This window comes from Oncorhynchus kisutch, linkage group LG9 (genome assembly GCF_002021735.2).
Source record: "Oncorhynchus kisutch isolate 150728-3 linkage group LG9, Okis_V2, whole genome shotgun sequence".
Taxonomy (NCBI): domain Eukaryota; kingdom Metazoa; phylum Chordata; class Actinopteri; order Salmoniformes; family Salmonidae; genus Oncorhynchus; species Oncorhynchus kisutch.
This window is the reverse complement of record NC_034182.2, coordinates 9,232,857-9,247,275: the sequence shown is the minus strand read 5'-3', so window position 1 is coordinate 9,247,275 and position 14,419 is coordinate 9,232,857. Positions and strand designations below refer to the sequence as shown.

The 14,419-nt window shown below is 46.0% G+C and overlaps 1 protein-coding gene across 12 annotated transcripts in view; it reads right to left on the bottom strand.

The window, feature by feature from the left end:
* flncb (filamin C, gamma b (actin binding protein 280)) overlaps positions 1-14,419 on the bottom strand; it is a 96,726-nt gene that overhangs the window by 16,373 nt on the left and 65,934 nt on the right. For all 12 annotated transcript variants that reach the window (XM_031831822.1, XM_031831813.1, XM_031831814.1 and 9 more), the window contains 12 exons: positions 13,845-14,038; positions 13,415-13,672; positions 12,807-12,930; positions 12,412-12,572; positions 12,224-12,314; positions 11,826-11,995; positions 10,009-10,126; positions 9,225-9,487; positions 7,281-7,878; positions 2,582-2,755; positions 1,180-1,342; positions 724-884 (listed from right to left, as the gene is read on the bottom strand). In XM_031831822.1, the coding sequence (XP_031687682.1) occupies positions 724-884; positions 1,180-1,342; positions 2,582-2,755; positions 7,281-7,878; positions 9,225-9,487; positions 10,009-10,126; positions 11,826-11,995; positions 12,224-12,314; positions 12,412-12,572; positions 12,807-12,930; positions 13,415-13,672; positions 13,845-14,038 (2,475 nt within the window). The remainder of the gene's footprint in view (positions 1-723; positions 885-1,179; positions 1,343-2,581; positions 2,756-7,280; positions 7,879-9,224; positions 9,488-10,008; positions 10,127-11,825; positions 11,996-12,223; positions 12,315-12,411; positions 12,573-12,806; positions 12,931-13,414; positions 13,673-13,844; positions 14,039-14,419) is intronic.

Sequence of the window (14,419 nt, the reverse complement as noted above, 5' to 3'; positions counted from 1 at the left end):
AAGAAGTTGTAAGGGTAATTTAGTTGGTAAAGGCAGCCTCCAGTACCCCGGCTGGCCTTCAACTTGAGTTACTCAATGAGGGGGGAGCACTGAGTTAGCATGCAACGTCACTTCCTGGAGTAGCTGAAACTGCTCATGTTATGTCTACATGAGATGCCATCTTAACGGACTAAATTTGACTTCCAAGCACTATTGAGTCTTCACATAGGAATGAAAGGTGTCACATGATCAATGGTTTTGTCCATTCATATATACAGTCATTGGGAAGCCCTCAATGGCAATGTCCATGCTAAAACTGGTTATATCCATGATGACTCCTCTATTTCTATGACATGCACAACTCCAATAAACATATATTTTTTCAAAGTTGCCAAAATGCCACATGCGTCCACTTATATCAGTGCATTCGTAACAAGCTAGCCATTACAAAACTTCTATTCAATCAAATAAACCTCACCTCACAAATTAGCAATTACACTCTCTTTGACCTCCATACAAAAATTCCTCTCTTCGTCGTGAGTAAACATCTCCCTTCATTTCATCCTCTCTGACCAAGCGAAACATTCTCATTCCATACTTATAGCATGTGGTATATACAGGTCTAGTGTACATCGATACACGTACCTTTTAGAAAGCCGAGACCAATCAAAACATCTTCCATAACACTAACAAAACTCTTCATCAACCCAATCAAGAATAGTTTAAATTCTTTCCACAAAGTACCTGGGATGGGCAAGCCTCCGAAGGTAATGTTGACGTCATAGTCTCCCGGGGTGAAGGGGATGTACTCCACACTGCAGCTGCCATCTTTATTGTCCTTACAAGACATCTTAGCCTCTGATGGACCCTCGATGGCCAGACCCAGACCCCCTGTACCAGCACCCCTAGATGGGGAGGGAGGGACGGAGAGAGGGGGACAGAAAGAGAGAGGGGTGGTGAAGAGGGAGAAGAGAAGAATGTTTTACCTAAATGCTGAATTGAAACAAACCAGTATCTCATAACTGAGAAAATAAATTGCCACACCATTTAACCTTTCTCACCCTACTTACACCCCATTTCAACCATCTCATTTTCACCCCAGTTTGTGTCCAGAGTGACAAAAGGATGCAGCTCTCTGATAGAAGCCTTATGTTCCACATGGTAAGGATGATGATTACATATGTAAGTTAGTGTGTGTACCTGGTTTCCACAGTGAAGCGGTTGGGTTTGTTGACCAGGCCCTCCTCCAGACCAGGACCGTAGGCTCTGACGCGGCTGGGGTCACAACCCTCCGTTACCGGGACATGGAACGGACTGTTAGGCACCGCCACATCATCATACAGCACCTCAATCAGGTGCATCCCTGAACACACACACAGGGAGAGAACACACACACAGTAAGACAGTACACACACACACACACACACACACACACACACACACAAAAGCACATTGGACTACTTTCTGTTGAAAGCAGTGTGACCTCCAAAAACCCAATCTCAACTACAAATCACGGTGGCCATCGCTAGGGGAATACTGATTAGATTACTAAGCTGCTACAAAAACTGTATGTGTGTGTGAACTTCATTTTGAAAAGTCGATGTCAAAGAGGCTGCCACAAGGTTGCGTATTTCTGTCCCCCAACGTAACAGACATCCCCTACACTGGCTACTAATACCTCTCTCCCTCTCCCTCCCCCTCTCTCCCTCCTCTCTCTCTCCCTCCCTCCCCCTCTCTCCCTCCTCTCTCTCTCTCTCTCTCTCTCCCCCTCCCTCTCTCCCTCCTCCCTCTCTCTCTCCTCCCTCTCTCTCTCCTCCCTCTCTCTCTCTCCTCCCTCTCTCTCTCTCCTCCCTCTCTCTCTCTCCCCTCTCTACCTTATTCTCCCTCTTTCTGTTCTGTGTGGCTCTCTGATCTTCTCTCTCCCTTTTCCAAGTGATCTCAAAGTGTGTGCTCTCCTTCCCTCTTGTGTCCTCAACAACCTGGGCCTATATATGCACACATCAACCCCCTCCCACTTCTCAATAACTCACAAATATTCACAAATTATATCACAGTATGAGTGCTGAGCTACGATCAGACCCCCCCCCCCCCCCCCCCCCCCCCAAACTGATCCTATATCAGTGCTCCTACTCATAGCCACTTGGTGAATATGCGCCAAGGGGCCTACACTGGGAGAAATCACACTGCTTCCTGGCAGGCTAGAGTATGTTAAAGTCATGAAGGGCAGAACAGCTGAGCTTGGCTCTTTTCCCCATGGCTAAAGGGGAGGGGGAAAAGTTAGTTTTATGAAAGCCACTTGGTTTGTTTTTGGGGAATTACGACATGCTGGAAAAACATTCATAAAACAAGGTGAGCCCCAAGGCTACCCAGACTCCCTCACTTCAGGCCTCAGAGGGGCTATAAGTCAATCAGATGGGTGTACTGAGGCGGCTCTGGGCTCATTCAGGTACAATAACATCCAAGGCAACCTAATGACTTTCCAATGAGTTTTGGTGTTATGAATGGTAGATAATACATTGTGCCTGATATTCTGCTCCATCATAATGTCCTCTAGATAGAATGTACATCACATTATTGGTGCAGATGCATGACTCAGCCTTACCATCCTCATAGGCAGTGTATTCCACTCTATAGGTGCCTTCCCCCTTGTCAGTGATGTAGGCGTCTGTGTTGGCGCCTGTAGGGTTGACGATGCGGGCCTTGACATGGCTGCCCCCGGTCTTGCTCTTGGCACGGGCATCCACAATGAAATGGGTGGTCACCTCCCTCAGGACCCCTGTGGACAACACAGATACAGTATGTATGTGGAGCTTGGTTGATTTGTCTGTCTCTCACAGGTGATCTGTCTGTCTGTCTCTGTCTGTCTATCTGTCTGTCTGTCTGTCTGTACTTTTGTCTTTGTCCCTCGTTCTCTGATCCAAAGGAGGTTGGTAGCACCTCCATTTGGGAGAACGGGCTTGTGGTAATGACTGGAGTGGATCATGAATCATGTTTTCCATGTGTTTGATGCCATTCCATTTGCGCCGTTCTGGCCATTATTATGAGCCGTCCTCCCCTCAGCAGCCTCCTGCACTCTGATCACATATTCTTTCTCTCTATGTGATAGACACACATTTCTCTTTCTCTCTCTCCCCCCTTTCTATCTAGAACTTATCCCTAGGGATCTAAGGTGAGACTAATTCGACAGAAGGTCTGTCTGAGTTAACATAAACCTCCATTGCAAGCCGCACGTCTGCGTCTGCAGTATCGATTCCACTGGCTTTAATAGCCCAGCCAATCACTGCCAATCAGGAACACATCCAGCCAATCACAAAGCAATTACAACCCCTCACTGTCAGACATGGCCAATCAGGATCGTCCAAGTCTAATCAAAGCCAGACAGGGCTGTGCAGGCCAGTAATGTCAGTCAAGCTGTCAGGTCGCTACGGCTAATTGTCAGTTTATTTTCCTTCCTCTACAGACAGAAAGAGATAGGGGAGAGAGAATAGGATTGGGAGAGAAAGGACAGAGAGAGAGAAAGAAGGAAAGAGAGGGAGGGAGGGAGGGAGGGAGGGAGGGAGGGAGGGAGGGAGGGAGGGAGGGAGGGAGGGAGGGAGGGAGGGAGGGAGGGAGGGAGGGAGGGAGGGAGGGAGGGAGGGAGGGAGGGAGGGAGGGAGGGAGGGAGGGAGGGAGGGAGGGAGGGAGGGAGGGAGGGAGGGAGGGAGGGAGGGAGGGAAATGATCAAATACACAGACCACAAATTTAGCACTGCCACACTCTAGTAGTCAGGTTTTGAGTGTAGGCTATTCCCCTGACATCTGGAACCAAGGACTGAAAATGGAGACAAATTTGATCCAATCAATTACCGTGGCATTTGTGTAAACAGAAACCTGGCAAAAAAATACTCTGCGCCATCATGAACAGCATATTCATGACACAATGTCCTGAGCAAAAATCTAATTGAATTCTTACCAAATGATCAAACTTCAGACAACATTTATACCCCCACTCCTAATTGATATACCCTCCCCACCCTAATTGATATACCCTCCCCACCCTAATTGATATACCCTCTCCACCCTAATTGATATACCCTCCCCACCATAATTGATATACCCTACCCACCCTAATTGATATACCCTCCACACCCTAATTGATATACCCTCCCCACCCTAATTGATATACCCTCCCCACCCTAATTGATATACCCTCCCCACCCTAATTGATATACCCTCCACACCCTAATTGATATACCCTCCACACCCTAATTGATATACCCTCCCCACCCTAATTGATATACCCTCCCCACCCTAATTGATATACCCTCCACACCCTAATTGATATACCCTCCCCACCCTAATTGATATACCCTCCCCACCCTAATTGATATACCCTCCACACCCTAATTGATATACCCTCCCCACCCTAATTGATATACCCTCCCCACCCTAATTGATATACCCTCCATACCCTAATTGATATACCCTCCCCACCCTAATTGATATACCCTCCCCACCTTAATTGATATACCCTCCCCACCCTAATTGATATACCCTCCCCACCCTAATTGATATACCCTCCACACGCTAATTGATATACCCTCCACACCCTAATTGATATACCCTCCCCACCCTAATTGATATACCCTCCCCACCCTAATTGATATAACCTCCACACCCTAATTGATATACCCTCCCCACCCTAATTGATATACCCTCCACACCCTAATTGATATACCCTCCACACCCTAATTGATATACCCTCCACACCCTAATTGATATACCCTCCACACCCTAATTGATATACCCTCCACACCCTAATTGATATACCCTCCACACCCTAATTGATATACCCTCCCCACTCTAATTGATATACCCTCCACACCCTAATTGATATACCCTCCCCACCCTAATTGATATAACCTCCACACCCTAATTGATATACCCTCCCCACCCTAATTGATATACCCTCCACACCCTAATTGATATACCCTCCACACCCTAATTGATATACCCTCCACACCCTAATTGATATACCCTCCACACCCTAATTGATATACCCTCCCCACTCTAATTGATATACCCTCCACACCCTAATTGATATACCCTCCACACCCTAATTGATATACCATCCACACCCTAATTGATATACCCTCCCCACCCTAATTGATATACCCTCCCCACCCTAATTGATATACCCTCCCCACCCTAATTTATATACCCTCCACACCCTAATTGATATACCCTCCCCACCCTAATTGATATACCCTCCCCACCCTAATTGATATACCCTCCACACCCTCATTGATATACCCTCCCCACCCTAATTGATATACCCTCCCCACCCTAATTTATATACCCTCCACACTCTAATTGATATAACCTCCACACCCTAATTGATATACCCTCCCCACCCTAATTGATATACCCTCCCCACCCTAATTGATATACCCTCCACACCCTAATTGATATACCCTCCCCACCCTAATTGATATACCCTCCCCACCCTAATTGATATACCCTCCACACCCTAATTGATATACCCTCCACACCCTAATTGATATACCCTCCACACCCTAATTGATATACCCTCCACACCCTAAATGTTAAACATATGAGAATCAAAACAAAACATTTCTCCTGCTTTGTGGATTTCCAAAAAGTCTTTCATTTAATCTGGCATGAAGACATTTTTCTCAAATGAATAGAAAGTGGTGCGGGTAGAAAAACATGTGTTACGTCATCAAATCAAAGTGTAGAAATAGAGTCAAAATTGGAAATAAACATACACATTTATTTTCCCAAGTGAAACAGGGGGACAACCGGAGCTCAAGTCTATTTAATATATACATTACTGAATTGGCAAAAATGACATGGTGCTGCTGTCCCCCACAAAAGAGGGGTTACAGCAACAACTAGATCATCTGCAACAGTTCTGTCAGACCTGGACCCTGACACTCAATCTCAAAAAGACAAAAATGTTATATGTTCCAGAAAAGATCCAGATGACAGGGAAACCGATATCCATTTGTACTGGGCTCCACTGATGTGGAACACAAACACCTACACATTTGGGACCAAAAAAATCCGCTCCACAGGAAACTTCAACCGGGCTGTGAATGAACTTAAAGCCAAGGCAAGGTGGGCTTTCTATGCCATTAAAATATCTTTCAAATTACCCATACCAATTAGGATCCGGCTCAAAATATTCAAATCAACAATAGAACCAATTGCACTATAAGGCAGCGAAGTGTGGGGTCCGCTTACAAAACAAGAATTTGACAAATGGGACAAACACCAAACTCAAACACTTCATGAGGAATTCTCTAAGAGGATCCTAAGAGTACAGAGAAGAATTCCAAACAACGCATGCAGAGCAGAATTAGGCCAATTCCCTCTTCTGATTAGTATCCAAAAAAGAGCCTGAGGCTCAATTCACTAACCACTACCAACCCAACAAATCCTCAGGACAGCACCCCAAATTATCACAAAGGAAAAAGAAAAGAAAAATATATCACCTACTGGAAAACCCCCACAAATAATCAAAGTAAACGTCAATAGTTAGTGATAAACAGATTTCTATATATATATTTTATACCTAAAGGGGTCGTAAAATTCAAAATAAATAGCTAAATGATCCATGATATGACCATCTTAAAACAATTCCATATGTCAGCTTAGAACCCGCCCCCCAACGGAGTAAGCGCTGGACAAGCAAGGGGAGGGATAAAGACAGGAAAGATTGCTTTTGTGCTTTGAAACACGAAGGAATGACAGAGGGATAGAGAAGAGATGGAAGTCTCTGGGCCAGAGCTCTTGGTTCATTTTGCTTTACTGCGACACTCACCCTGTGTTTGATGTAATGGCTGGCCTGAACTCAGTCAAGAGTTAGACTAGCTGTCTATTCTCTATATAGAGCACTTATTTTGCACCATATAGGGAACAGGGTGCCATTTTGCATACAGCCAGAGTCTTTTGAACAGCAGGGATGTGGTAGCCTCTGATTTAAGCTACAAACTTTACGTGACAGTTACTTATATTGTATTTGGCACCGTAAGAATTAACTTCTTCATTCATATTACTCTTTTTCTCTCTGAAAATATCTCTTCTATGTACTGTTAAGAGTAGGCTACATACTGCATCTTATATAAACTACAGACTGTCTTTAAAAGTCCTAAACCTTGTTTGAATTCTGTATCAAATAAGTGCAATGAAGCCTGAATTCTGATTCGGTGAAAAACAATCAAAGTGAAAAGCCTATTGTCCGTCATCGTCATGATGATGATGATGATGACAATTATCTACATTTGTGAATGTTCTTACCTCTGGGTTCCACTCCTGGTCCGTACACCTTCACCCCGCTGGTATCCACGGCTGGGTCCACTTGCACACGGGCGGGGAACTTGGGCACGGCGTGGCCCCCATATTTAATGGTGATAGTATACATGCCATGGAACTGTGGGATGTACGTGATAGAATAGGTCCCATCACTGTTGTTCTGAACATGCACCTCCGCCTTCGACCCCGAATCGGAAATAATCTCAATGGTCAGCTCGGCGTCCCCAGCCTTGGCGCAGTCCACTACGAACGACCCTGCCTCGTTGACCTTCCCTCTCTCCAGGCCTGGCCCACTGGCCGTGACCTTACTGGGGTCAAACACGGACTGTACCATGGCCTTGAAGGGGGAGCCGGGGATGTGCTGCTCGGCAAACAGGATGTTGATGGCGTATTCGCCGGGCTCTGTGGGAAGGTAGGAGACAGAGCAGGACCCGTCGCCGTTGTCCTGGCACTCGATCTTGGCCTCGCATGGCCCCTCCACGGTCAGGCCCAGCCCGCCAGTGCCCGCACCCTTGGTGTCAATGGCGAAGGGGGCCGGCTTACCCACCATGCCCCCCTGGAGGCCTGGGCCATAGGCACGCACCTGAGAGACAGCAGGGGGAGAAACCATTAGACTAACAGGGGGGGTGATTAGATCGAAATGGGTGCTCTATGTTACAAATAAAATGAAGCACGCAATATTAAGCGCTTTAGGAATTTCAGTAATAGAGCCATCAAAAGTGAAGAAGTTACAGGAGTCTCATCTGCCAAATGCTTGAAAGATGACTGCATCTGACCAACATTAACAATGCATATGTCTATGACCACGATAACTATTTCAGTTCTTTCTCTGCATGACCGGCGCATTCTAAACCCTCCCAGTAATGCCTTCCGAGAGTGATGGCGCAGTCAAGTGACTGACATATAGCTCTTCCTGTTTGGCGGTGGGGAGGGGGAGGGAGGATGACGTATTGGGGAACATCTGGTGAAGGGGGTCAGGTGTGTTATGGTCCAACGCCTCAGTCCCACATGGGACAGCAGTGACCTCACCGCCTGACTCAACTGCGACTAAACGTAAAAACTCACTCACACACATACTATCTCTCGCTGTCTCTTTCTCACACACACACACACACACACACATGCACGCACGCACACACACACACACACCTCCTGGCGTTGGTTAATGATTGGTACTCTCTGGATGACTCTTGGACAAAGCAAACAGCCCCCAGGTGATCAGAGTGATGAATATGTTTCATTATCACTGTATTACACTTCTACTGCTCCTGGACCTGTCTGTCTGACTCTGGCGGACCAGGGGAGAGTCAGGGGGGGAAATAGTACAGTATGGAGAAACTGTGCCAAGGGAAGACGTTACTATACTAAAGACTAACTGGGAAAGAGGATGGATGGGACAAGAACACAGGGATAGAGAAGGAGAGAGAACGGGAGATAGACAGGGACAGAGAGAGGGGGGAGATACTCACTACTAAGATGGGACACACTGGGTTTTGAGTTAGACCCTCACAGATGTTGTTGTTAAATGGAAACTGAATGCAATGATGTTTGTCATCAGACAGGAAGCCTCCTTAAGTCATGTACTAATGGAAGTTCCTCCCTATAGCTCTCCACGGGACCACCAGGACAGCGACCCTACAGGCCCTAAAGAGACTGATACAGTACATGCAGACTGGATCAAGGCCAGGTCTTCCTTACCATCTAACCCCATGCAGACCGGACCCATCGCTCTATAGAGCAGCACACGGAGTTGTGAAATGTCTGAACATTCCTTCCAGCAGAGCTCAGTGTAAAACACACTCGCTTTATCCACTCAATCTTTTGGTGATGTAATCTCAGCTGCACTATGTATTCTACAGTGCTTACTGTACAGTACACAGTGTGTGTGTGTATGTGTGTGTGTGTGTGTTCATCTCAGGTGTATCCTACCTTTGAGGGGTCTGGGGGCATCACCCCCTCCACGGTGAAGGGGCTCCCAGGCACAGGGTTCCCATCATAGCTGATGTCCACTTTGTAGGGGCCCTCCTCAGGGGGAATGTACTTCACAGTGTGCACTTCGTTGGCCGTGTCAGACTCCAGCTTGCAGGGGATTGGCCGACGAGAGGGTGAGGTGATCTTCACATCCATCTTGCCCTGGCCACCGACGCCGTGCGTGCTCACTGTGAACTCCTGATCCTTCCCAACGTCGACCTCTGTAGGTCACATACACACACACACACACACACACACACACACACACACACACACACACACACACACACACACACACACACACACACACACACACACACACACACACACACACACACAGGGTATCAGGCTGGGCTATAGCATAGATTCCTGTTTGGCAAAGTGAAAACAATAGATTTTAATTTAACAGACTGAAATGATTAGATACCTAAGGGATCATAATTATTTTCTAAATGACTATGGAGCCAAGCCATCATACAAAACAAATACTATACTGTCCTTGGTGCATCGGCCAAATTATTCCTTGGCAGTTTTGAATATCACGAGGGAGGGCCAGATGATTTTATATAACCTCTTAAAGGAAGTTAGAAGAAGGCCAACGTATTACCTGTGGCTGTGTGTTCTGGGGAAGACAAATGTGTTGGATGACATGAGGTCAAACTCTTCCAGGTGATGAACAGTAGTTTACTTCCTGGTCAGTTTCTTAGTAAAATGAGAGTACGTGTGGGGGGGGGGTACTCACTGTTGTTCAACCCCTGAACTTTGACCTTGTTGAGGTCAAGGGGCGGCGCCACAGTGATGTTGAAGGGGCTCTTGGGAATGGGGTCACCGCCGTGGCAGATTGAGATAGACATGTTACTCTGAGAGATGGAGGGCGGGGGGGGGGGGGAGGTGGAGAGAAGGAGAAAGGCGGAAAAGAGAGAGCGAGAGATATGGTGGGGAAAGAGAGAGGGAGAGAGAGGATATGGAAGACAGTCAGAGACAGAAAAAGATGAATGTGGTTGTTATAGTATGACATATGGACATACTGAACATACACTACTGTTCAAAAGTTTGGGCTCACTTAGAAATGTCCTTGTTTTTGAAAGAAAAACACATTTTTTTGTGTCAAATTGATCAAATTGATCAGAAATACAGTGTATAGATTGTTAACATTGTAAATGACTATTGTAGCCTGCTTATTTTAACTGGCCTTCTTTAGACTAGTTGAGTATTTTTATTTATTTTATTCACCTTTATTTAACCAGGTAGGCTAGTTGAGAACACCTTTATTTAACCAGGTAGGCTAGTTGAGAACACCTTTATTTAACCAGGTAGGCTAGTTGAGAACACCTTTATTTAACCAGGTAGGCTAGTTGAGAACACCTTTATTTAACCAGGTAGGCTAGTTGAGAACACCTTTATTTAACCAGGTAGGCTAGTTGAGAACACCTTTATTTAACCAGGTAGGCTAGTTGAGAACACCTTTATTTAACCAGGTAGGCTAGTTGAGAACAAGTTCTCATTTACAACTGCGACCTGGCCAAGATAAAGCAAAGCAGTGTGGCACAAACAACAACACAGAGTTACACATGGAGTAAACAATACCAAGCCAATAACACAATAAACAAATCAATGACACAGTAGAAAAAAGAAAGTCTATATAAGGCATGAGGAGGTAGGCAATAAATAGGCCATGGGAGCGAATAATTACAATTTAGCAGATCGACACTGGAGTGATAAATGAGCAGATGATGATGTGCAAGTAGAGATACTGGTGTGCAAAAGAGCAGAAAGGTAAATAAAATAAAAACAGTATGGGGACGAGGTAGGTAGATTGGGTGGACTATTTACAGATGGACTATGTACAGCTGCAGCGATCGGTTAGCTGCTCAGATAGTTGATGTTTCAAGTTGGTGAGGGAAATAAAAGTCTCCAACTGCAACGATTTTTGCAATTCGTTCCAGTCACTGGTAGCAGAAAACTGGAAGGAAAGGCGGGCAAATGAGGTGTTGGCTTTGGGGATGATCAGTGAGATATACCTGCTGGAACGTGTGCTACGGGTGGGTGTTGTTATCGTGACCAGTGAACTGAGATAAGGCGGAGTTTTACCTAGCATAGACTTATAGATGTATATGAGTACCTGGAGCATCAGCATTTGTGGGTTTGATTACAGGCTCCAAATTGCCAGAAACAAAGAACTTTCTTCTGAAACTCATCAGTCTATTCTTGTTCTGAGAAATGAAGGCTAACAGAGGCCCATTATCAGCAACCATGACTCCTGTGTTCCAATGGCACATTGTGTTAGCTAATCCAAGTGTGTCATTTTATAAGGCTAATATAAGGCTAAACATTTTCTTTCAAAAACAAGGACATTTCTAAGTGACCCCAAATTCTTGAACAATAGTGTATGTATACAGACTTCTGCAGCCTAAACATTTCAATCACCCTCTTACCAAGGCCTTCCTCCCCATTTTAACCCCAAAAACACATCATCCAAAAAGAGGAGCCAGGAAATACTTCAAACAATACAGATTTTAACGAGATTGTGAGGAATCTTGGCCTTATGTGAACTCATACCTGTTGCACTGCAGTGTAGCGCACGGTGTAGGAGTAGTCATGGTTGTCAATGATCTCAAAGTCTCGGACAGCGTCCCCTTTGGCTGCTCCGGTGAAGTGCACTTCAGGCTTGGCCTTGCCCGCTCCCTTGGTGTAGATGGTGAAGTGGGTGGGCTTACCTACCTCCACACCTAGACGTTGTCACACAGAGGGACATTCATGATCAATACAACTGATCCAGTAATCAGTTGTATTAACAGTCATTAGCATAGAATTAAATAAAACACCAGAATTGGACATTGATGTCCATTGTTTTGTCACTCTATAGTCATTATAGCATCATAGTTTACATTATTGTATGTGATTTTGATCTATTGGTCATGTCGGCGGCTTGTTATCATGATTACTAGAAGTCTCACCTGTCTTGTTGAGTCCGGGTCCCTCCGCCCTCACCTTGTTAGCGTCATGAGAGGGGTCCACCTTGATTCTGAAAGGGCTGATGGGTATTTCCTGTGGCAGGGGTCAAAGTGGGGTCATTGTTATTGTCTGGTTTCCTAATAATTAAGCTAAAAATTCAAAATGGTGGTGTAGTTTCTCTTTCTCTCACGTGGTCAGCGAACAGCACCATGATGGTGTAGCGTCCGGGGCCGGGGGGCATGTACTTCACTGTGAACGTGTCGTTGTCGTTCTTGATGATGTCAAAGTCGATGTCAGCCTCTGCCGGACCCACCACGCCGGGAGCACACTTGATGCCAATACTGACATCCCCTGAGGAATGGGAATGGGAGTGAAGGGGTCCAGGATTAGGGAATTCAGGAAGGGGGTAAGAATTGGAGTGGAAAAAACAAGTAAGATTGTTTAACATTGAGAAGGCAGATGGCAAGAAAATACTCATCAGTGCTAGAACTCACTCAACAACACCCATTCAGGTTGCAAACTGTCAGCTACAACGTTGAGTAGTGAAGAGCCTTCTATGTGTTGTATTTCTCTGTTGCATCTAACCTTGTCCTGCCTCGCAGCAGTCCACAGTGAAGTAGGTGGGCTCGTTGGCCTTCAGACCTGACTTCTCCACACCTGGACCGTACACCTTCACATTATCTGGGTGGCTGCCCTCTCCGATGGTCACCTGACACACACACACACACACGCACATGCATGCACACACACACACACACACACACACACACACACACACACACACACACACACACACACACACACACACACACACACACACACACACAGCAATGAACATACATTACTAGTACCAGAACATTGTAAAAAGCTGTATACTATCTTTGAAAATGCACTCTAGAGTCTGAATATGCTGTAGAACGCAGTAAGTGATGTATGTATGTACTGTATGTGTATCTACCACAGGGCTCTTCAACCCTGTTCCTGGAGAGATACCGTCCTGTAGGATTTCACTCCACCCCTAATCTAGCGCACCTGATTCTAATAATTAGCTGGTTGATAAGCTGAATCAGGTTAGTTACAATGGGGGTTGGAATGAAAATCTACAAGAGGGTAGCTCTCCAGGAACAGGGTTGGAAAGCCCTTGACCAAACAGGTATTTGTCTACAGTCTGTTAGATGGGTGGTCAGCCTTACCCTGAAGGGACTGTTGGGGACGTTGACCTCTCCCCAGGTGATAATGATGGTGTGTTTGATGGGCTTGGTGGGAATGTAGACACAGAGGAAGGTGCTGTCTCCGTTCTCTGTGATCTGGATGTCTATGGGGAAGCCCTCTGCATCCTGGGCGTATATCTTCAGCTGGCCTCTGCCGGCTCTACTTGTATCAATGGTGAACTCTGCTGGTTTGTTGACAATGCAGCCAATCGGTTCCAGACCTGGGCCATAGCTCTTCACCTGCAAGGAGAGGGTATTCATAATGCTGTTATGTCATCTTTACATAGCCTTTATGTCATTATTACGTCCCTATTACAGTATGTTACCATTCTCTTACTGTTACGTCACTTTAATATTCTCGTTCTACAGGCTGGCAAGCTGGTATGGTAAATATGAAGGGGTGGGGTCTAACCTTCTCAGGGAACACGTCATTGGCTGTGAGGAGGATGTGGGCCATAAAGGGGCTGTCCTTGATGTCCTCGTCGTCACAGATGACGTGAACAGCGTAGTCGCCAGGCTCCGTGGGCCAGTAACGTACGTCACATGACCCGTCGCCCTTATCATCACACTCTATCTTAGCCTGCGACGGGCCCTCGATGGAGAAACCTGGGGATGAACAGGGACAGGGAGGGAGATATAGGTACACATTATATAGAGGTGGGTAGAGATATAAGCTCACACACACACAGAAACGCACACAGACACCGATACACTGGCAGCAAAGACACAAACAGGCATAGATGGCAACAGACTAAGAGATATTGGCAGGTTGGTTTTGTTGTCGCTTCTGATGGAGGTAGAAGAGAAATAAGAGTAAGTTCATCCTAATTCATATAATAACTGTGATGAGGTGAATCGGTCATGACCTTTTCCCACAGCTGGCAGGTCAGACTGATCATGTGACAGGAACAGGAAGCCCTCAGGCCTTGTGCTGGTTTCCGTGACAAGTGACCCCCAAAATGTGGGCTTTAATCACTCCAACTGCTA